This window comes from Meleagris gallopavo, chromosome 1 (genome assembly GCF_905368555.1).
Source record: "Meleagris gallopavo chromosome 1, MGAL_WU_HG_1.1, whole genome shotgun sequence".
Taxonomy (NCBI): domain Eukaryota; kingdom Metazoa; phylum Chordata; class Aves; order Galliformes; family Phasianidae; genus Meleagris; species Meleagris gallopavo.
This window is the reverse complement of record NC_139404.1, coordinates 124,400,891-124,426,818: the sequence shown is the minus strand read 5'-3', so window position 1 is coordinate 124,426,818 and position 25,928 is coordinate 124,400,891. Positions and strand designations below refer to the sequence as shown.

Genomic DNA, 25,928 nt, shown 5'->3' with positions numbered 1-25,928 from the left:
CCTGAAAAAAATGAATTTCATGTACATTTTTTATTTTTCTTTTAGTCAGGAGAAAAGCTAATAACAACACAGATGCTTTAATAACAGTCAATGGATTCAGCAGAGGAGTGAGAACTTGGTCAACAGCAAGTAGTAAGATACATGGAATAGAATTTTACTAAAAGGAATGTGTTCAGACATGGCTCAGGTTCACTGAATTCAGTCTGGGGCAATAATCTTAATGAAAACTGCCAGATGGGATATTAAATGCACAACAGAGTAATAGCACAGGACAGGATTTTCTTTCCGTTTAAGAAGTGAAAATTTTTTCACTGAATTCTCAGTAAAAGATGATCTTATTAGAATAGTATTACAGGGTCTGTTGATATCACAGTGATCAAGATTAAATAATTCTGATTTTCTGATATCAATTATAAATCTTAACATCTTTAAAAAAATGCAGGATTTTGATGGCAGTTCATTTACAGAATCACAGAATCACAGAAACACCGAAGTTGGAAAAGACCTTCAAGATCCATCCAGTCCAACCATCCACCTATCAGCAATAGTACTCACTAAACCATGTCCCTCAACACAAAATCTAAACGTTCCTTGAACACCTCCAGGGTCGGTGACTCCACCATCTCCCTGGGCAGCCCATTCCAGTGCCTGACCACTCTTTCAGAAAAGTAGTATTTCCCAATATTCAGACTACATCTCCCCTGGTGCAGCTTGAAGCCATTCCCTCTAGTTCTATCACCAGTTACACGAGAGAAGAGGCTGATTCCCAGGCTGATTCCCAGCTCACTACAACCTCCCTTCAGGTAGTTAATAGAAGAAATAAGGTCCCTGAGCCTCCTCTTCTCCAGACTGAACAATCCCAGCTCCTTCAGCCGCTCCTCATAAGGCCTGTGCTCCAGAATCCTCAACAGCTTTGTTGCCCTTCTTTGAACCCGCTCCAGGGCCTCAATGTCTTTCAAAGTAAACTGTAAATGAAGTGCACTTCAGATTTCTTTTTTTTCTAAATCTCTACAGTTAAATTAAACAAATGCCAAACCATGAAAACTATTAGTGTGCTAATTGCAGCTTATTATTGCTTGTTCTATGTAGTAACTTCCCTGTTGGAATTCAATAATTACGAAAAAAGGGGATCCCAACAGGCACCTATTTTACACTTGAATGCTCAGTATTACTGCACAACATTAACACTTTGTGTTGCACAACAGAAGATAATGAAGGAATTATATAGCTATATTTCTATTATCTTGGCTGAGAAGCCCAGAAATTGAATTTATTTTGAAGAGAATGGTTTATTGTCACTGTGCAAATAACAATGGTCTTAAAGAAATTATGTAGTATGCAAAATAGCAACATCAAAACAATATTTGCCTTAAAAAAATGCTTCCAGATCCTTCCATGAAAAGCATTAAACTGCAAAATATTATACTATATGTTCTAAAGATCTTCTAGTTCCATTCAGATCATATTTTATTGGCTATATGGAATATAAATTTCTTAATTCTTCGAGGCATGAAAAGAATACAACAGCAGAAAACTGTATCAGTCTATGTAGAAGCTGTACGAGTAATTCTGTTTTAATTTAAATATATCTTGAAGGGGAAAAAAAACCAAAAGCATGAGGAAACTCAATTTCAATGCGAAGCTTTGGAGCATCTCTGATTCTTCGTTTTCACCAAAAAACTTTCTACCTAAAGCAGTAACTGAGGAAATGTCTTGAAAAAGAATTGTTAGTAAGAACAGATAAACAGATGATATTAACCAACCAACCAACGAAACCAAACCAAACACAAAGGAGTTCACATCACACTAGTTATTTTTACAGAAACAAGTATTTTACCAGAATTTTGGAGTATATTACGGAAAATCAATTAGATTTTTTTCTTTTTAAATGTTTAAATTTATAAATGTTATAAACCCACCCACTGTAGATTTCTTTAGACAAAGAAAATGCATTGCTTCCACCACAGTATATATGCACTTTGGATTCCATTAAAACTTGTCTGTATGTATAGCATTTTCTAAAGAGATCCTTACTCTTGTCCAAGATATCAGAAACAGATAGAATTAATAAGGATAGATGACAAAATGATCATTTTGTGGAAATTGTTTTCTATAAAATTAAATTTTAATATTTAAATCAAACAAAATGACAATTTCTACAATTTAAAAATGGATATTAAAAATGTCTCCAGAAAGCATGGCAAAAAAAATTAAGAAGAATAAGTTGAGATGGCCTAGAGAAAGCTACTTGTATATGTAGGAGCTAAAGCCATAATTTTATCAAGATTGAAACAAAAAGATAGGATGGATTCCTTTACACAAATGGAAGAGGAGGCTACATGGCAAATGGAAAACAGGAAGAATATAAGGAGGAAGATGAAAAGTGGTTTGGTTAAATAGAAGGATCGTGTAACCTTATATAGCTCTATAGTAGACACGACCCAAAGGTCAGTGACAGAATGAAGGTTGTAAGGGACCTCTGCAAGTCAAACCCCCATGAACAGAAAAAAATCCAAGCAAAAGAAAGAAAGAAAGAAACAGAACAAAACCACACAGAAAGTGTAACAAAAAAATAGAAAATAAAATTATGAGGATGCAAAGGGGAATATACAGGCAAGCAAAGGATGAGGAAATGGTAAACTGGATGTGTTTGTAGTGATAACTGTATCAAAAACAATGTAATGTGATAAAAGCCAATCCAGAACAGATTTCTAGTTAAAGGCTAAACAGTAAGCCATTCAAATGGAAACAGTACAAGAAGTTTCTAATGTAATTACAATAAATTGTCTAAAAAGCTTCATAATATTCCCAGAAAACATTATGATGTACAGAGAACAAAGCTGGATCACTTCAGAAGATTAAACACTGTTTTAACTTCACATATATCATGAGAGCAAATATGTAATATTTCAATCAATTTTCAATGGTTACACCACTGTGGAAGACACAGTGTTAACAGGATTTCTGTGCTCTAGATTTAAGAAAGAGAGACAAAGCAAAGCAATTATAAATTCTTAACAAGATTTCATTTCGGTTTCCTGAACTCCAGTCAAGCTTATGAACATAGACATTAGGCATTAATCATATGCTGGTAAACCAAAAAGCTCTGGTTTAAAGTCCTCCATGGAATTCAGCAGCAGAGTTGCTTCCTTTTTAAGATCAGGACTTAAATTTTCATCTGGAATCATAACCACTTGCATTCCTGCTGCCAGTGCTCCTTTGACTCCAAGTGGTGAATCTTCAAACACAAGACACTGAGAAACAAGGAAGTAAGGAAAAAGAAGCAAAAGAATAATGTTATTATAAACTTTTAATATTCTATTTATAAAGAAAGAATGATACTGAATAAAACAGATTTAAACAATCCCTAATTAGAACATGGCTAAACCTCCAAGTTTGAACATCTGCAAGGTAAGTAACCTTAAATTAATTAATTCCAAAAGCATCAACACACATATTCAAATCCCAACAATTGGTTATCCAGATGTCCCTAAGAAATTTCTTTTATAGCAATAGATTTAAGCAGAGGCTTAATGTAAAGTTAAGCATGTGCTTACATACTTTACAAGCAGGCAATTTAACTAAGACCAACTTTACAACTTTCACTTCCAGATGATGCATTTCTTAGTGTATATGAGAGGTGAAAAGACTAAAGTACTTAGGTCAATATTAGGATTCCGAGTGAGTGGAGAGTTTGGTAAAAATTATTTGTCAAAAGAGTACTGCTGAATTAATGGCCTCATGTTTTATTTCTTTCAAAACAATGGTAACAAGAAAATCAGCAATTATATTGGACTGCTACTTTCAGAGAATACAGTTTAGTCAGGTTAAAGTTACATATCTCAAAACAGTCAAAATCACTGAATAGTGAAATTACTGACAACATGAAATCAAGGTTGTAAAAAATAATTATTATTTGTGTGAAGTTTGAGTTTAACAGTACAATACTGAATAAGAAATACAGTATTTTTCAAAGAGAATGGCTATACTTTTTTTTTTTTTTAAATTGCATTCATTTTCTCTGTTTAGGCATTTAAACTAATCTGGATAACATATTGTAGCTTTTAATTACTGGATTAGAAATTGACTTTTCTGAAAAAAGCAAGCACTTAGTATCGAGTATTTTTAAAGTCCTAACATAAAGGTACTTCACACTATTCGGTTTAATTACTTTAGCAATTGTTAAATTGAAATACTGTAAATTAAACTAACCAAAATAAGAACGACGAAACATCCAACCTCTTTATACAGCATGCATTATCCATATATATATATACCAAACATAGAAAGTCTGGAAAAACTTGGAAGAAAACAACCAAAGGTACGTTCTCAGAGTTTCAAATTACACATATTATTGGAAAAAAAATATTTGTGTGCTTTAAAGTAACAACCATGAGCTCAGTCAAATACACAATAATTAATACTCATTAAAAATAAATATCAGTACCAAATGTACAATCTCACCTTCAGTAATGTTTGGTTTGCCTAAGTAAAATTTAGAAAGCTACTTCAGCATCTGATATAAAATTAGATTTTGATAGATGACACTTCTTCATACTTCCCACCACCACAATATTTTTACTGATCTCAAAGATATTAAGATATAGGAATAACTAAGTGCTGAAAAGTTTGTCCTCTCAATTTTTATGCACGTATCTGAATAACACTGGAGTTTTTGCAATTGGCCAGTGCACCATTTCATAGAACGTTTCATTTTTCCGTATTATATGGGTAGGGTACATTTTAGCAAAACACAAGTATATAAGACATGAAATACAGTACTGAAGAGTTGAACTAGTTGAATTAAATTGAAATATGTTTACATATTTCAGAGTGTGTAATAATGGCAGAGCGAACCCTATTTAAAAAAAAAAAGTCAGTAACCAGTAATACTGAAAATAACGGTTTTCTTTCATCAAAAGCTGAAAAAAAGAAAACAGTAAGCATGCAGTGTAAGTTTTGAGGTTAGTATCAGCTAAGGACCATAACAAAAGGCATGGAATAAGACAAATGACGTTTAGGCACCATTTAAAACACATGTAAAAGAATTTTACAAAGGCACACACAGTTCAACTGGATTGTGAAAAATTCATACAGAGTCAGCTTAATCATCTGGTTCTAACTTTTATATAATAAAACATTATGCTTCTGAAGTTCATTATAGCATGAAATAAAACATCTCTTCCTTACGTCATGCAGTCTTAAGTTTGAATTGTTGGTCATAAACAACCCAAAGTATGGACAATTCAAGTATCCAATATCTGAGACTTATGCTGACCAATGCTTTCTAACAATTCTGTAATTCAGACTGTATTTACTAGCTAAGTTATTAGTAGTGTTACTACTGCTAATATAAAAAATATTGCCACAAGTCATTTCAGTAATTCACTACTAATGCTGGGATAAAAGTACAGTGCTCTCCACAATCTCCAACCACTGAAACTATGGCTCCTTACCAATTTCTCTCTCATGCATTAAACTCTTCTTTATGGTATTTATCAATGTAGCCAATGCTTTCCTACGCTGAATGAGTTTTCTTATCCTTTTGTTCATAATATAATAGATCGTACCAAATAATACTTACTTGGTGAAAGTAATGAATAGATAAACTTAGTTTAACTTTTGTCTGAATTCAGATTTCATGCATTGGGAGAGAACACAAAACAGTATACCACATCTTTTTGCTTTTAGGTTTCTTGAAACAATGTTTGATCAAGAAAGATTGAGGATGTGCAGAGTTTATCTGTTCTGCTCTCAGAGTACCAAGTCATAACCTGTAAAAACTTTATTATGATCAAAGAAAACACTTTTGCAAGACATATTAAATAGATGCACTATGTAGGTGTATCCCATTTGTATGATATGCATCAGAGATCATATCATTTTATTCTATTTAACAGAGGGATTGAACCCTTTCTTTACACTTTTTTTTCCTTTTAAAATATTGACCCTTGCCCATAAATACGTCTTCAAGAACTTGGGGTCAGCCAAGGAAAAGCAAAATGTGTTTTCTACCTTGCATTTTATAAAACAAACTTTAGTAACTTTTGGTGAGCCAATAGAACTAAACCAATCTCTCCTGCGCTGATTTCATTTATACAGTCTCTAAATGCCTTCTTTTCTTATTCCAGTTTGAACAATATGATATTTTCAACTGTTGATCAGTATTTGTACTACACATATGCAAATCTGAAACAGCTGCAATTAGAGCTGAAGCATACTTCTGCCTACAGATTTTACTAAGAACAGATTAGTTTGTTACCCTAAGAACTCTGTGCATCCTGAAACAGTAAATGAAGCCCTGACAGGCTTTCCCTTTTGAAGACAAAACCTAAATGTTGCACAAAAACAGCATTATCAAAGCCTTTCAGAGACTTTTTCTAATCCAGCTCATACAAAGAAATGTACATCACTACTGTCTTAAAAGACTTAATTGACTTCCATGATGTAACTAAACTTAGTGTATGAGAAGAGATGATGATTATGGAAGGAAATATGCATAATAAACAACTTAACTAATTCCCTAGAACTAAAGTAAATTAAAACTCTTAATTACCAAAGAAATCATGCAAATGACCCATAATTATAGTGCTTTTAACATTTTGGGAAACAAATAAGTGTACAAGGTCTTCCTCCATTCTTTTTTCCTACTGACACTTATTGTCAACAGCACAGCAACATCTTTAATATATGATGAAAGGTTTACAGAGGTCACATACAAAATGGATTTATTAAGTTTGCTGCACAGAGATGTTATAAACTGCTCACTGTCCTGGCCCATCCACATACTAAATTTAGAGATATGAAAGCAGCCAAGTTCTTCCCTGTTTTGCATAAATATTGCAACATCAGCATCACTCCAACCAAGAGAGACAGATGAGATTTATACAGACTTCAGCTAAGATTCCTGCTCCTTTTCTGCATTATTTCTGTAACTTGTGTCACTGATAAATACTACTGCTGTAAGATTTCTCAAAAGGACACACTAATGTAGGATAATTTTAACTTTGGAATGAACTAGATGCTTAAAAAAGTAAAATAGTAAAGCACATTAATATATATTTCACTCTGTGGATCTAGCATAAAAGAAAAAATAATCACTTTACCAAATAAAGAAATAATATCACCACAACACATCATTACCTTATCTTCCTACATGAAATTTAAAAACAGAAGGAACAAGCTGCTAGTTAGACCTATGGTATCTACAGCAGACCCTCTCTACCCTGTATACCGTAAATGTCTGGATGGAACAATTATATAAATTACAGAGATAGCCGTATGTGTTAATACCAGAAAGGGATAACCAAAAAGTTTTGAAGGACAGGACATTAATATCAGTTTTTAAATAAAGAATTTTAAAAGCCTGTGTGTATGATATGCATGGGAAGTATTTATTGAACACATAACTTTGATCACATAGGACATTATTTTACCAACAGAACAACAGTTGAGACAAAAAATGGCATAACCTATGTACATAGAATCACAGAATCGTAGAGTGACCTACGATACGTAGGTTGAAAAGGATCACAATGATCACCCAGTTTCAACCCGCCTGCTATGTGCAGGGTTGCCAACCTCCAGACCAGGCTGCCCAGAGCCACATCCAGCCTGGCATTGAATGCCTCCAGAGATGGAAGGCAACTTGTTTGCAAAATAAACACTACCATTTATTGTTTCACAAAGAAAAAAATGAAAATAAATTTTTCAACTTCTTAAAAATTGGTAAATAGAGCACAAGATTATTTCGTATTCTGTTAAAAGAATCTTCTTTTTGCTGGTTCTGGTCTGATTTGAGCCTTCCAACTCACTGAAATCATTTGCAGACACTGGGACTTAGACATATTTTAGTACTTTGTCTTGGAGTCAAGGTTGTACAGGTTGTACAGGTATGAATTACAAACACTGCATTTCCTTTGAAGAAAAAATGAGAAGAGTAGGAACTGTGCGTTAATTTCTCCCCTTTCTTCCCTAAACATTTTCTTTTATTATTATTACGTTGTTTTCCTTATATGCAACACAGAAAACAGCTACTATGGAATTAATAACAAAACATTAGACTTCAGTTTTCATTTTATCTATTATCACTGTTTCACTTACACTGCCTTTTGTTCTGTGGTTAAGTTTTTCACTGGGTAAAATATACTTAAAAACCCTTCTATCCTACTGAGTTTTAGAACAAAATTAACATAACTTTGCCTTCTAAGGAACTACAGATGGAATGACTCTCCAACCATGTAGGAGAAAAAAAAAATCATATTTGGGGAAAAACTGTACTCTGACTAAAAATAAAAACACATTCGGTTTTTATGATCACATGAACACATGAAAGTTTTTAAAATTAAAGATGAATAATCTATTTTATTCTCTCTTCCTGCTAAATCAAAACAAAAAGGGAAAACAGTAGAGTTTTGAGGGATTAGATAGACTTTAAAAGGAGTAGTAAGACCTTTGTGAGGTTATCCCAATGTTCCTTCTTCAGCTTCTGAACAAGATCAGTCTCTTTCTGTGCTTAGTGAGAAGGAATAGTAGAAGATTATTTTATATCCTGTCTCCAAATGACCAGAAACATTTTTATCAGAATGTTATGTATTATGTTTGAATCTTCTTATGGATTATATATATGGCACTTCCATAAATTCACTGCTTATCATCACTGATTTTTATCCTTCATGAACAAACCAATAGGACAAAAGCATAATAAGCTATTTTTAAAATTTGGAAAACCTGGAAAATCTGGAAACATTAATTTATGTACACAAGCACAATGTAGTCTTCCATAAACATTTAAAGCCTAATTAAAATTCTATCATACCATTTTAAAAACAAATGCTCTATTGACCTCAGTAGGTATAAAATCATCTCCAAAACAGGTCTCCAAATGAAACTGACCAAGTACAACTAGCTCACACTGCTTTCAGAAGTTAGTTAATCTTTGCTAACTAAAGGGTGGTCAGGCCTTTCATTTCTACTGAATTCCTCTGAATTCCAAAAGTATTTTTACTTCCTTAATAATAACAATAACAATAATAACAATAATAATAAAACAAAAACTATCAAAAAACAAATAAACAAGCCTAGTTAATACCCTGTGGTTATATTAAAATCTAAATAGCATCTGAGAAATTATTAGTCTGAAAGATAATACTATTGTAACTGTTCTTTGTTTTGTCCAACAAAACAAATTTCAAACTGATTTTCAAAACAGTTCCACCTCTCCTGACCAAATGCTACTAATATGAGTGATCTAGGAATTTTCAAGAACTATAATATAATTTGGAATACAATGTCTACTCATCTACATTCCTTATTAAAAAACGAGAGGAAACACCGACAACTTCACTATTGTGTCACAGCAGAACTGGTAGGCTATTATTCAGGTAACTTGTGATTCCTTTTTTCTTACTCTTTGACATACAAAGAGTATATAGAAACAAGGGAAAAAATGTATTTCTCTGTAACTCATTTACCAGCAGACTTACTTAAACAATATTGAATAAATGCATTTTAAGCAGCAACAGTATTTGCAATTTTGGTCTATGACTTTGTTAACTCAGAACACTTAATAACAAAAACAACAATAAAAATAAATAATCTGATTAATGTTTCATAATTTTTGGACTTAATCTGTTTCTGGAAAACAGTGGGAATTCTCAGTAGAAACAATGAGTTACACTTCATTTTATTTAAAGGATATGTGCCAGGGATAAAAGATTAATATTAAATATACCACTTAAGAAAGTCACACAGCTTATAATTCTTCCCCCCCTCTACCCACCTCCTCTCCTCACCCTGAGATCATTCTATTAAGAAACTACTCAGAAGCAAGCCAAGGTGTTTTTAAATGATATAACAAGTGAACAAAAAAGCTGAAAAGTTATAATCAAATTAAGCATCAGCATATCAAGAATACCAACTACAAACCACCATTCTGTATGATTCATATCAAGAATTGTTCAGAATTTACATGTGCATTGGCTATTTAATTCAGATTTTTATTAACTCACCAGTATTATACTGCGCAAGTCAGTATAAGAATCAAGTTATTTACTAGAAAATTTACAAGTTAAAAAATAAAGTCATTAGCAGAACTTAAATACAACCAACATCACACCAAAGTGTTACAGCTGTACATTATTAGATTACTCTGCATATCCAGCAAAAATGCTAATCCACATTTAAGCACATACTAGCAGCTACTGTCTTACAAACCAGTTCATCGGAAGTTATCTTAAGGTGGGCCAGAAAGATTAAAACAGTTTGAATGGGGAAGAGGAAGAACAAGGATAAATTTCAAATTTCTTGCTTATTTTCAGAACTCAGTGAAGTGAAAGAAAGTGCCTGTGTGAGTAACAGTCAGATCCAGACACAGCGGCTCTGTGAAGCAAGGAGAAGGTGACATTTACATGCGGGGTTATTCTGATAATTCTGGATGGATGGAGCATTCTTTTTATAGAGGATTGTGTGTTTAGAGGACAGCACACTGAGAACTTTGTATGGTAACTTGTGTTACAGGCCACAAGAAATTCCCAGGCATTTCTGAAACAGTATCCAATTATCCCCACAGCAGAATTCTAACTCAATCAACTGTGGCTTGGATTAGCAATAGAAGAGTATTGTTCTTTTATGGAGGACACAAGGCAAATACTTAGTGTGCTCTCTACTGAAGCTATTCTATTCAAACTGCATAACATGCTTTTTTTTTTTTTTTTTTTTTTTTTGTAATGTCACTTATCTCTAGAAGAAGTAGACTGAAAAAGGAATTCTGTGCAATGACCTAGTTAATCCATGCTGCCTTCCCTTCCACACAGAAGCACATTTACTAAAACCGCTGACTTTCTTGACAGGTAACACAGAACACATACATATAGTTGCATCTTGAGTGTAAAGTCAGAATAATTTACACTTGAAGGGATCTCTGGATCTCTGGAGGCGATTTAGTCACAGCTCCTTCTCAAAGCATGTCCAGTTAACATAGGCTGCTCAGGAACATGACTGGTTGAGTTTTCAGTATCTCCACACTTTCAGGCAACTCATTCCTCTATTTCCCCCATCCTACAGTGAAAGTGGTTTTCAGTAGGAGCGAAGTAAAAGTCATAGAATAGGTATTTATTTATCTCAGAATGACCTTTGCTTTAAACTGTACACTACATATTGTCACTAGTCTAGAGTGACTTCATGAGATATATCTGTGTCACATTTTAATTCTTCATAGTCAGTTTTCTGAAAAAAAAAAAAAAAAAGTTTTCTTTCAAACTTCAAAGAGTTCAAGTTTATCTTTTAGAAAATATTTAAGTTTCACAGCATAAAGCTCATAGCATGAAGTCATAAACTAGGAACTTTAAGTAACCTAAACAAAACACTAAAAAAAAATTAATTATAATTATCTACACATTTCAACTTTGGGAAAGAAGTACTTATCTTTAAAATGGCTATTGTCTGTTCTGAATATATATGTATTTTATGACAAAGTTGGACAACAAAGCACAAAAGCAAAAAAAGTCGGAAAAAATACAGAATCTGAATTTGCTGAATTTCAGCAAGCACCTGACCTGAATCTTAAAATCTTGTTTTGGAAAATGGATTTTGTAAATTTCAAAGGAAAAAAAAATCCTTCATAATCTTCATATTTTGAAACATTTCTATAATGGTTTGACCCTGGGTCATTTGGGAGAACATTTGCTAAAACAGAATTACTTAAATGTTTTCTTTTGAACTTACTGCTCTTCAAATTACTGTTTCCACTAAAATATGAACTTGTAATAATATTAATTGTTTATCATAAAAATAGTTTGTTACCTCTGTTCAAAGGAAAGTATGTCCTTCAGTTAAATATATGTCTATCATAAACAATTAAATTCCATATACATATTTAAGACAAAATCAAAGGTGAAAAAATTAGAACATTGTTTCCTAATCAGAATTCTAACTTCTTACAGGAAGGTATTTTCAAAATGTATGCCAAAATAATGGTTTGTTGCCAATTATAGGTAGAGATGTTCCTTCTTTACCTTAATCTCCCACCCATCTGCCTATAAATTGACCTCTCATGAGCAAGGTCCTCAAAATATGCTTCAGTGCAAACCACTTGCTCATCCAACACAATAATGATTTTATATTAAAAATAAGAATTATTAGTTATTTAATGGATCAGCCATTCTGAAATATCTTGCATTTCCTGAAATTCATCAGTTTGAGTGAGCCTTTGGAAAAGACTTGAGAGTTGATTTCTTTCAATCCATTTGACTGTAACTGCTGAAACTGTTAGTCTAAAGCTGGTTGCTGTGTTATTACGCTTCCATGTTATCACAGAATCACAGAATTGCAGGGGTTGGAAGGGATGTCAAGAGATCATGGAGACCAACTCCTCTGCTAAAGCAGATACCCTACAACAGGTTGCAAAGGTAGGTATCCAGATAGATTTTGAATATCTTCATAGAAGGAGACTACACAAGCTCTCTGGGGAACCTATTTTAGTGATCCATCACCCTTACTGGAAAGAATTTGCTATGTTCAAGTTTAAGGCCATTATTCCTTGACGTATCACTACACACCACCAAGAAGAGCCTGGCCTCATCCAGTTGCCTCCCATCTCTCTGTAGATATTTATAAACTATTAACATTTATCAGATCTCCTCTCAGTCTTCTTTTCCCCAGACTGAACAGACCCAGGTTACTCAGCCTTGTTTCATATCAAAGATGCTCCAGTCCCTTAATCATCCTTATGTCCCTCTGCTGGACTCCTTCTAGGAGATCCCTGTCTTTCTTGAACTGAGGAGCCCAGAACTAGGCACCGTAGTCCAAATGTGGTTACACCAGGGTGGAGTAGAGGGGAAGATTCAGTTCCCTTGATCTGCTGGCCACGCTCTACTTAATGCACCCCAGGAGACCATTGGCCTTCTTGGCCACAAGGGCACACTGTTGGCTCATGTGGAACCAGTTGTCTACCAGGACAACCAGATCCTTCTCCGCAGAGGCCCTCTCTAGCAGGTCATACCCTAACCTGTACTGAAGCATGTAGTTATTCCTCCCTAGGTACAAGACTCTGCACTTGTTCTTGTTAAACTTTATCGAGTTTCTCTGTCTGTTATGGATAACAGATGTCCACATACTCTTTGAAATAATAAAAACAAAAACTTGCTTTTCTATCCAAGCTCCTGTGTTCAAGCTGATAAAAGTAGGACTGAAAAACCTTTGAAAATTATGTAGTTTCTTCTAAAGTAATGTCTCTTCTTCATTTACACGGAAAAAAAAACAGATACAAAGAGCATAATAATACAATTTGAGAGAGCAAATTCTCTGCTACAAATAGCTTTCAACATAGTCACCAGCAATGAACAAGAGTCTGTAGGCAGTGCTTGTAAAAATCCAGACCTGCAGAAATGACCCACTGTTACTGTTACTGCTGAAACACACCCCCCCCACTGCCTCACTGTGCTAACTACCACTGTTTAGTCTCAATAAACATTCAGCTAGTGTCGATGAATGTCAATTCATGCCATTTTTTCTGCATGGAAGAATTCGATGACACACCTTTGCTTCCTACGCGCTTCCACATCAGACACCATTTTGTCAGATTGCCCTTCTCTTCCCATCTGTCACAAAGCACAAAATGTAACAGAATATTGGTGGGACTGTTTAACCTTTATTGCCGTGATACCAACATCTGCCTCTGACATCCTGGACTAACGTAATAAAATAAGAAGCAAAACTTTACTTTTACTTTTTTAACTTTTTTAAAAAAGCTTTTTTTTATCAAACCTTCAAACAAAACCAGATGTGTTTAGCCACACCTTCAAGACCCGAAAACTCAGAACATACATCCCAGGACAATCTTTATGTATGGAAGAGAAATTTCCATTCTTGGTCTTCAGACATATTTACTCTCTGATTTTATACATTCAGTGCTGAATCTTACCTATGTCTCACTAGACATAGTTGAAACCAAGATGCAAAGTTTTGAAATATCATAGAGAGAAAATACTACCACTCGTCTTTCACTTCTTCACCTGACAGCTTGTCCTCTTTTTTTTTTTTTTTTTTTTTTGTAGTCACAGCACTTTTTACCTGGTCACCAGAACATATCTTTCAATAGATTGTATGGCAGTGATACTTTGTCACCTTGACATACCTGCTGAAGTCTAGTTTCCCCAGGGAATCTTATATACTGACTGGAAGCAGAAACTTCCAAGTTATCAGCAAAATGCTGCTCATACCACTCAGCTTCCTGTCAATTTAACCAGAAGAATTTGTGGCAATAACTGTGGCAGTGTCTATTTCAGAACTGATCATGTTGCTGTAATAAGAGGTGGCTTCTCTCAGTTCATGTGTAGTGATGGTTAGAACAATGTAAAATCACTGTTTGTAATATGCTATGGTAGTTTTGCTAACATATAAATAGGCATGATTTGTTTTTTAAAAGCAAAGCAGAGGTGGCGAAGGGGAAGAAAGTACTTAGCTTTCTTCCCCCAAAATTTTATAAGTACCTAACCCTAAACTCTCTTGCAGTTGCTTATTTGTATGTAGACTTCAAGCTTTAGTGGAGAAGGCAATTTAATTTTGATTTAACTGTGAAGAAATGCAAAGAGCTTATATTAGTATTACGGTGATTGAGAGAACTTTTCTTTCTCCTCATCATAAGTTCTCTAGTGGTCGCTTAGCAATATGTTTTTACTATGTCTTTTGCACATTTGTCACTCAAACCCTTAAATTTAGAAGTTTCATTACAGTGCCATCTGTCTCTACAACAGTGAGTATGGCTGTACATTTCTGAACAGGAAAGAAGTTGATTCCATCCTCTCAAAAATAAGTAATCATAATAGCTGTTGGACACCAAGCTGACCATGAATAAGTAATGTATTTTCATGGGAAGAAGGCTGCTTAAGGAGGAGTGCTGCTTAAGGATGTTCCTTCCCCTCAGCACTGGTGAGGGCACAGTTGTAGTCCTCTGTCCTATTCTGGGTTCCCAGTATGAGAGAGATAGATATGCTGGAGGAAGACTAACAAAAAGCTACAAAATGACTTAATGAGCTGTATCATTTCTCTCCTATTATCCATAACAGACAGAGAAATCTGATGAGGTTTAACAAGAGCAAGTGCAGAGTCTTGCATCAGGGAAGGAAAAAAAATGCATGCATCAGTACAGTTTAGGGTATGACCTGTTGGAGAGGACCTCTGCGGAGAAGGATCTGGGTGTCCTGATAGACAACTGGTTCCCCATGAGCCAACAGTGTGTCCTTGTGGCCAAGAAGGCCAATGGTCTCCTGGGGTGCATTAAGTAGAGCGTGGCCAGCAGATCAAGGGAGTTGATCTCCCCCCTACTCCACTCTGCTGTAACCACATTTGGACTACAGTGCCTAGTTCTGGGCTCCTCAGTTCAAAAATGACAGGGAACTTCCAGGGAAAGTACAGTGGCCAGCTACAAGGATGATTAGGTGCTTGGAACATCTCCCTTACAAGGAAAGGCTGAGAGAGCTAGACCTGTGGGAATCTTATTGATGTTTACAAATACCTAAAGGGCAGGAGTCAGGTGGGTGTTAATGCTGTGTGTTAATGTGGAGGAGGCACGTATATATGTGTATTGTATAAGTACACATATTTCCATTACTATTAAGAACACACAGTCAGTTTCAATGCTGTTTGGATGTGAGCCTATGGAACTGTGGCAGCCTTGCTTCTATCAGGGTGCAGAATTTAAAACAGTTACTATATGCACTTGCATAAGTAGCATATAGTTTAAAATGTGTATCTGTGTATATGACTACATACAGACATAAAACTGTATGAATTTATACAGCTAACATCAAATGCTGTCAAAATATCAATTGTAATTCAAGAAAGGAAGGGGAGAAAAGGCTTCTACGACAATACTTGGTCATGACTGAAACAAACCCTTAAGATGATATCCAGCAGGACATTATACAATACAGTTTATCAAGGTTTTCCCCAAACTAGGTTATTAGTTTTAAATTCCATGACATCTGATATTCTCAGTATTTGTAAGTTTCCACTGTAATTTATTTTTCAGTCTAATAGAAGCATACACAATTATACTTTGCTTGCTAAATAGTTTCTAATTAAAAAATGTATTCTTTGCTAAGTGTCCCACAGATTTAGCAAAATAAGGAGTAATTCATATTCCACACTGTCACTGTGTGTGACAGTGTTAACAGATATTAAAGTAACATGAATGAATTATGTATCAGATACAGTACAGTGTAACACTGATACTGATAGGCCAGTGCCTGCTGTTTTCTCCAAGTGCTTCCATCTCATTAACTGTTGCTGAATTTGAAAAAGGCATACAGGAATAATTAGACAGATTTTTGTTTTCATTCATGTCAGTCTCCTCCCATGTTCTGTTAAAAATTTGTTTCTGAACAACAATTTTTTAAATTTATTTTTTGTTGTAATCAAACATGACATCAGTAGCCCAGCTGTAAATACTTTTGCAATATTACATTCAAGGCATTTACTCAAAACAGTTCTAGTCATCTTTGTTGGTGCAGCTGCCATAATAAGGTAGATCTGTTTCATGTTTCATTCGTGCCTATGAACGAATGTGAGAAAAGACCAACACAAAGGTAGGTTTCAAAAAGTAGATATAAATTCTCTAATATACATAAGCTTATTGATACTGGCAGAAGCTTATATGTTAACAGATTTGGTACTTCATTGTCTGCACCATGAGAAATGGTGCACAAAAGCACCATAAATTCTTGCAAATTAAGGTGATTTTCATTTGTACAAAATGGAACTCATTAATAGAGGCATCTGCAAACAAAATGTGAGAACCATATTTACTGTCTATGTATTTATAAAGAAATAAAAAAGTAGTTGGTTTTTTTTTGTCAGGCAGCATATGTTTTTAATGTCTCCAACATTCAGACCTTCAACTGAGATTTATTAAACTGTCAAATGAAAGCAATTTTATAATGTATACAATTGTAGTTCATTTCAGATTCTCCATAAGCAATCAGTCTCTTTCCTTCTCTTTGAAGCAAGGAGGAAGAAATGTTAGATAAATTCTGAATGAAACAGAAACAAAGAAAGAAACATTCATGAACCTCTATATGCTGAGATATTCAAAGAGTGTAAACTTTGAAATCGAAAGACTTCCACGGTGACTGCCTCCAAAATTAATGAAAGAAAAAAAAGAAATGGTGTCAATAACTTTTATCAAACAAAACAAATAGAGGTATAGAAATTAAATGCATTTAAAATGAATACCTAAATACCACAATTCTTAGAGGAAGATGACCTTTGCCCATATTATGTAAAGACCCATACATTTAGACAATATTGATGGGTGGATAACAGGAAATAGGGCCTCAGCTCCACATTTACTTAATGTATTTAGCATAGGAGTGCTATGAAACTCCCCCACCGTAAACAAAAGATAAAAGAAGTTTCAGGTTTCTGTATGCTTTCCAAACCTTTAAGCATAGAAAAGAAGAAAGAACTCCAAGGAAATATAAATCATTGTGGAAGGTTATTTGACTCATAATTTAAATTAGTCAGATATTGCTATAAAATGCCATTACAATTTACTATTGAAATCCTCAAATATGCTAGAATTATATTTGAAAAGTTCATCAGTCATTAAAATTAGGGAAAAAAAAAGCAAACAAAAGGATGATTATGCACTTCAGAAAGTCCAGCAGAGAGCTGCCAAGATGGATTGGGAATGTAGCACTCGCCCTGTGAGAAAACGATGAGGGAGAGCTGGGCTTGCTCAGCTCAGAGGAAGAGAGGACCTAATGCAACTGCCCAATCTCTCTGAGGATATTGCCAAGAAGATGAAGATAGGCAATTTATCAGGGTGCATTGTATGGATATAGAAATCATATTCATTCTGTGAGGTCATAAATTGATCATAGGAAAGGTTGTGTCTAGATAAAATGAAAAAAAAAAAGGTCATAGCAAGGATTAAGCATTAGAAAACATTGTCCACCAAAAATGTATCAGCTTCAGCCTTGGAAGTTTTCAAGAACTGACTCTACAACCTGGAGTAACCTGGTCTGAATTCAGTATTGACTTAATAACAGAGGACTGGATTAGTTACTTTGTAAGGTTACTTCAAACTATAATGCTTCTGTAGAAGAGTTAATGTATTAAATATCCTTCAGCATTCCTTTGGTTTAGTTTTCAAACATTCAGAGCATTAAGAATTGTTTCTGGAGTATTATTAGTACAATGGTTTTTCACATCTACTGCATGCTAGAACAATTACTACCTACAGAAAGGCTTGTCTGCTGGGCCAAAGGGAAATGTTTCCTTTTTCGAACACTCAATTCCCTGGCATCTCTGCTATACAAAAGAAATTAATAAGTAATAGAACAACTGAAAGATTTTTCTAGAATAGTACTACTATAAACTCAGATGATTTAATTACAATATAAACTTTAGATATCTTTTAGTCTCTTAGTTTATGTCTTGACTATGAGGATATTCTTCTTGAGGCAAAGGGTGGGGAAGGTAGTGACACTAAGTCCCAGATTGGAACAAATGGAGCAAGAATTGATTCAAAAAGCTACAGTAGAAAATATGGGAGAAGACAGCACAAATCTTTCTACTATACCAAGGAAAGTAGAGTGGAAAAGTTCAAAAGACTGTGACAAATATTTAGAAAGGAGGAGGTTTATTGGAAGTCTGAAAAAGGACTGAAAGACCTATATGGACCAACCTGAAACAGTCTACTTCTATGCAGACTAAAGTAATATTAGGGAACAGACTAATATTGTTCAAGAATAGGGCCTAATCTGACAGAAGGAAGCAGCTGTAGACCCATTTGCCCTGATCCAAGCAGTACTGAGACTGTGCCCAGTAGGCACATACAAACACATATTCAAATACATAATGACTATTCACACAGATCAATAGCTATGCTCACTTCTTTCAGGACCCCAAACAACCACAAATAGCCTCATCTTATTCCCCTCTCTGATAACAGAGCATGAAGTTCTGATGCTAGTGTATTTTCATATACACAGCACAGATCCCTTCAATTGCTGGGCTCAGACAGTAGAAGCTGCTCCTGAATCCATGTCTCCTCAGTTGCCTGTTGCAGTGGTTTTACATAAATAGGTAGCTAAGCTCCAAAAATGTAGTCTTACTTCCTTGTCCTCTACAGAAAAGTGGGTGTCTGTGATGGGTCTGGGAGCTGGCTTGCAGGGTACAATTTAGGATTCTCCACCTTCCTTTGCTTCTCTGTACTCTTTTTCTGTGGTTCTTTAGATGACATTTAATCAGATAACTGAATGACTGCATCCTGTGGTATATCTTCCTTATGCTCCATCCAATTCTATCCAAATTTCTTTAATATATGCTGCTTGATCCCTAACATGCAAGATCAAGAATTCAAGTAGTTTTCCACAGGTCTTTATAACTCAGAGCTTTCATAACATACACTATACTACATATAGCTATCAACAGGAGAAAAAGAAATACCTAAATCAGACATTCTATTTTTCCTTTCTTTTCCATGCTGCTATTATTCCAATATTCAGTTTGATCCTAAAGCAATACAGCACAGCATGCCACAAGCATTATTATGTCTTTATACTGTAGAGTAACTGAAATCCTTTTATTAAAATACAGCATTCTGTGATGGATTTCTTCATCCTTGGAATGACATTGAGCCTGAAGCTCATACTAGTAATCACTTTATACAAAGCCAGATCACATACTCAACTGTAAGTTGAGAAGCTAAAGAATCAATTCACATACTTCTTAAAAATTGCATGAAAGTTGGTAAGACTGAATTGCTCTTGTAAAGAATTGATACATATGAAAATTTGAAAGAAACTATGCTGACTATGCTGAACAGATAGTTTTTTGTTGTTGGTTTTTTGTTTTTTTTTATTTTTATTTTTTTGGAATAGATTTTTGGAACATTTTATTCACCCTTCATTAATATTGTAACCTTAAAACAAAATCAACCCCTAAAAAACATCAAAGAAACAAGAAGATAGTTATTCCACTGAATATTAATCATCATCAGAAAATTTAAGGCTGTCATATACTAATGCTGCAGCTGTAAAGAAGAGCTGTGAATGACATAAAATTAGGATTTCAACAAAGAATCAGTAAAAGTCTTCCATTACCTTACTCAAAATCAACCAATATTTTTCAAGCATACTTGATCTTCAACTGATTGTTAGGATGATATGAAAAACAAAAACAAATAAAAGCAAGTGACAAGAGAAAAGGGTAGTAGTAAATAGTCCAAACGCCTTCGAATTACTAGCTAAGGAAAAGCAGAATAGAAATGAAACTCTGCCATCAGTATTTCTAAGAAAACCTTTCTGCTTTGAGAGACATGCCAAAGTACACATTTGCTGAATCTGAATCTTCTTTCTGATACACATCAGCTGAAGATGAATCTTCTTTCCACTATCTTCATGAGATTTTAAGTTTAGAAGTGTAACATCCTAAATGTTTGAAGAGATTTTGCTGTAATGTTAGCTCTGTCACATCATCTACTAATGCTCCTGAGAAAAAATGCTTTTACTATATCAGCATATACATCAATAACTTATCTACTGTTTCCTGACTCTTCATCTACACTCCCTAAAATTTTTGGGAAATAACATTAAGGACAAATGGGCTACTACACGCTATTAACTCTTCATAATTTACAATGAAGCTATATAGAATATAAATTACTTAATGTAGTAACAAATTTAAGTTTTCATTTTCACCTTCAAGGCCCTACATTATCTTACCAACAATTACTGTATGTCTTGCTTTTATTTCCTTGTACTCCCTAGGCACCTTCTATCCTTTCACTTAATTACGTTCTTTATCTCTTTCTCCTACTTTCAGTTGTGTGTCTTATATCAGGCTGACTTCTTTGACTTGTACAATCTCCATGCATATATTCTTCACGCTTTTTCCAGCAGTATCTTTACAAATACACTTTCAGGAATTATTGGTACATTCTTTTCTCCCTCTCCTTCACTGAGCTATTAACTGAAATGTGTCTTATATCATTTTCCCTCTTTGCTGGACTAGAGAATAAAGCTGAAAGCTAATGCAGAGCTGATTGATTCAGTTCTTAACTCTATAAAAAATGTTAACTAATGAAGCCTGAGGAAAACTGAGGGACAATACTTGTGGGTCCTCTAAAATAGGAACTTGGAAAAATCATTCACTATAAACATCCACAGCAATAAACAAATGCCAAACAAGTGATGTGTAGTGGGGAATGAGCAGCTTCTGCAAGGCTTGACTTCTTATAGTTTTACATGGTTACAAATATAACAGCATTCTGTTACTTATCAAGATTAGACTCCATGCCTATCATCGAATATACATGAATTTGATTTCTTTTTTTCCCCCTTCATAAGTTAATGTGTATTTAAGGATCATTATGATGTAGATGGTGAGGAGCCATGGTACACAAGTATCAGGAAACTTGGAGCATTCCAAGACTATTAATAGTATAGTAGAGTCATACATTATTCCTGAATCCTAGATCACCTGACTGTTGGACTCTCAGCTTTCCAAACACATGTTCCATAAAATATAACTCATGGAAATTATGAGATTGTAATTTATCTGGTTATTATTTAAAGTATAAAACTATCTTCTCAAGGAAATACTTAAAAAATCTGGAAGCACGTTTTGCTGAAGTTTAAGGAAAAAATACATCTTTGCAATGGAAATTTTCTTACTGAAAAACTAAAAATTTGCAATTCAAAGTGATCTTCAAAGAATAAGTCATAGCTAATTTTAAAGCTGCAGGTGCATTCTGTGTAATGTACACTATCATTTGACATCAAATAAAAGGTTCTGTTTGACCTTCACTTTGGAAAACTGCATTATTGAAAGTGGAACACAGTAAGATATGGCATGTACTATTATGATTTTTACCCCTGGTAATTTTTGTTTTTTAATGTGTAAGAGCTCTAAGGCTCAGGATAATAGGTTGAAGTCTCTAATTTTTCTGTTCTTTAGTCTAAAGGCGCAGGATCCAAATACTTTCTAGAGACAGCAACTGAACAGATTGCTACGACTGGACATCTGTTCAGGAGAGAAAGTACAATTTCCTAACAGAGGCAAATATTTTCTATAAAACAACATTTTCAGTAATGGATGAAATCACATCTACTCAGCTAGTTAGAAATACCTCAAGGCTCTGAAGCAACTTTACTATGAAGTGAAGGATATTAATGTTTCTAATATTACCAAATGCTACCATTTTAGAAAGTTACTGTAGATTCATTTTAAAATAATCCTACTACCCAGAGAATTATGGACAAGTATGCCTATGTATTTAATAAAGTCTACCATGACACAAAATTATGAGTCAGCTGGGATGAGAAATATTTGTAAGAAACTTATGCTGAGTAGTCAAATAGCAAATGAAGTAAAATGGTCAAGAAGTTTACGTAATACATATTATATGGAAAATAAATAAGTTACGTGCACATCTTGATACATAAAGTTTAATATTAGACATAACTGTAGACAACTCAATGAAACACCTTAGCTTGACAATAAAAACTGCACATTACTACAAAAGAAGAAAGTAAATAATATGGGTGGTAGTGTACAAGGTCTCTCATTTTATTATACTGGCCCATAAAATCAGAGGCAGATGGTGGTATTGCAGTAGAAACTGAACCTTTCTGTCAATATTCTTTTACATTTTGTTGCTGTTTGACAAATGGCATTAGAGGGGAAGTCTGGCTAAATGATGTCTGACATGGAAGTGCATATAAAGTGAAGGTGTGTAATTGAATTCTCCCATGTAGAAAAAATTGTACCCGTTGACATTCACTGACATTTGCTGAATGTTTAAGGAATTCAAACAGTGGATGTCAGCATGGTGGGTGATGCATTTCAGCAGTGGCAACAGCAATATGAAAGACAAGCCACATTCTGGATGGCCATGCAGATTTTTACATGCACGGCACGCAGGCTCTTGTTCATCACTGGCAAAAATGCATAGCTAATGATGGTGACTGTTGAAAATTAATGCTTTGTAGCTGAGAATCTGCTCTTTCAAATAATTTTATTGTGTGCCTTGTATCTATTGTAGTTTCCATGGAAATAAATAAGAGACATTATTTTCAGAGCAACCTACGTACATATATAATGCTCTTCTCTGGAGCATTCTATGTACTCTGGCACAGACACTACTCTGTGTTGAAAGTCTTTTGATAGGAAGAGTATGAAGAAATGCAATAAATGTATGGGAAAAAAAATTCACACACACAAAACACACAAAAAACCCAATCTATTTGGACGGTAAGAGTCTGAACAGACTAAAAAGTGTTTTACTTGAGGAGCGAGAAATAAGGATGGGTGTTTATAAGTTCTTAAAATACTGATCAACTTCACATCTTTGTAACTCATAATGTAAGAAAGCTGACTTCAAGAAAGTAAGAATGTGAGAAACTCAGAGAAGAAAATGCAAAAGCTTTACAGAATTTATTGTCTCTGGTTGACAGCAATATCAGGAGAATAAACTTAAATGTTTATTTTTTTTCTGTTTTTTTTCTGCTTAAAAACAGTTTTTTTTTTCCAATAACTTAGCATAGGAATAATAGAATGCAGTTAACCTTTTTCAGCTAAAAGGGAATTATTATGCCTATAGTATTAGCTGCCATCACAGATGTTATACTGTAAAATGGACACTGAATCTGAACATGGACAGCAATTCTTATGTTCAGCACTATTTTGACAAGAAATAACTATTCTTGATGGAATAAGAGGAAAGTATTTTCCACCATTACTTGGAATTCTTTTCTACTTCAAGACAAAACTACCTACTCTGACTGAAGGTAAACTTGGACTACTAACGTACTGGCTTTGAATCATGCTATTATTCAAAATAAAGACATGATGGAATGGAAGTGTTAAGCATGTATTTTAGATGATAAACCTGTCACTTCAGATATTCCGAATGTTACAAAAAATAAATCACAATAATAATAATCTATCACAATAATGATTAAAAAATCCCAAATATTCCTTTGTAGAGTATATTTTGAAATAATCTTTTAAGTGCACTTATTTGTTATATAGCAATCAGCCTTAGCAAGTACTTTGTCCTGTTTAAACTATAAATAACTTGCAAGTGTTAACTGATGATCCTGTACGAAGGTTTTCTGTAGACATGCCAAAAAACACAGACTTTGCCACAGAATAGAATATGCAGAATCCTGCCAAAAATATCATCTCTTTGAATTGCACCTTTATAAAGTAACTTAAAAAATAAAAGAAGCAGATAATTAAACCCTTCCCCTGCTTCAGTGCAATAAAACAACAAACACTTAAGACTTTAGTCTTTCAAAGGTTTCCAGAGATCTTCCCATGATAATAATTTTAAAAAGAGTAACCAAAAAATACTGCTAACAATGCAATTCCTTGTTTCAGTCTTCATTCTTTGTTCCAAAAAAGCATTGTTACAATACGCTCTGGGGTGATTACAAAGGTAACCTGGGACACAGAAAGGATTATTGTACTAGATCTTTTTGAAAGATAATTTCTTCATGCTTTCTGTAATGCAGAAGACATTAAAAAACATTTTTTGTGAAAATTCTTGTTAGCTGAAATTTAATTATTCAATGAATTGCTATTTTTTTTTTCCCTTTGGCATCTAAAAAAAATGCTCAGTCTTGAAAGAAAGAAAAGATAACTCAGTGAGGAAAAAAAAAATTTTTTTTAACTACTTACTATGCATACCTACTGTATGATGATATCCATAATTATTTCCCTAACACAATTAGTAATGCATCTTGAATGACCTGCTAATCTGAATATAATGCTTTAAGAATTTGGAGTTATACTAATCTCTTTATGCTTACACACTCAACTCACGTAGAAGCATAAAAGGCTGCAGAACATAATTTATTATTCTGCATCACATTTCATCAAGTCCCTTAGCAGCTGCTTGATACATTATCGAGACAAATGCAAGGAAAAAAAATATATTCCTACCACCCTGCCCCTGAGTAGGGTACCCCAAAGACTAAGAGCCAATTATAATCTCTGTTTCTTCTTCCAATCAGATACATTAAGTGAAAGTAAACCTTGACCAGGTTATTTTCTGTATGGAATTTCAATGACTTTTTTCATCTCCGTAAGACAAATACAGCCATAAATAAACATGCAGCGCAGTAACAAGGGCAATGTCTGGAACACTTAAGAGCTAAATTACTTTCAAGCCATGCAACATCTCATTTCTCTTCCACAAATACATAATAAAGACTGCCAGCATGGGGGAGGGTGTATTTGTATGAGTATATGCATATATGAGCACACATGCCTCAGGAGAAGAGGGAGGAAAAATAAAAATTAACCACATGAACTGAGAGCATGATAATTCAAAGAAAAAAAAACAACAAAAAGCCACCCCCACCCCCCAAAACAAACAAACAAAACCAAACAAACAAAACCACCCAACAACACAGACTACAACAAAAACCCTCACAATTCCAAAACAGTCTCTATTTTATATTCACAATACAATTAAATAAAAGGTCTATTATGAACTAAGGGAAAGGGTGCATGTGCATAGCAGATCTTTAAACGTCCTACATTGTAAGTTGTGGTCAGATATCTAGCATTCTTTATTTAACTACCATTACACCTACAAAGCTGGAAGCTGAAGTTCAGCACAATAGACTTTACCACATAGCTTGGAAGATGCAAATAAGGACTATATGCTTAGACTATTTAGAAGTTAAGGAAGATGCAGGATTCAGCCAATAGATTGTCCACTGCAAGAAAAAGTATATTCCATTACAGTGCTGAGATCTTTGTATTCCAAGTTGTAATACTACTAGAAGCTTAACTATGTGATTTATACTTAAACTGTCTTTCTTCTGACACTATAATTTGTAGACAAGATGAGCATTTTAGCTGAAAACTAAATTTCTGTTGATTAAAAAGCATCAGTTTTAGAATTAATT

The 25,928-nt window shown here is 34.2% G+C and overlaps 1 protein-coding gene across 2 annotated transcripts in view; it reads right to left on the bottom strand.

Moving 5' to 3' along the window:
* Positions 1-1,269: 1,269 nt before the first annotated feature.
* The window catches only part of PUDP (pseudouridine 5'-phosphatase), a 63,816-nt gene continuing 39,157 nt past the window's right edge, over positions 1,270-25,928 (bottom strand). For both annotated transcript variants that reach the window (XM_085212739.1, XM_085212746.1), the window contains one exon: positions 1,270-3,254. In XM_085212739.1, coding sequence (XP_085068865.1) covers positions 3,078-3,254 — 177 coding nt within the window. In that variant the 3' untranslated portion in view covers positions 1,270-3,077. The remainder of the gene's footprint in view (positions 3,255-25,928) is intronic.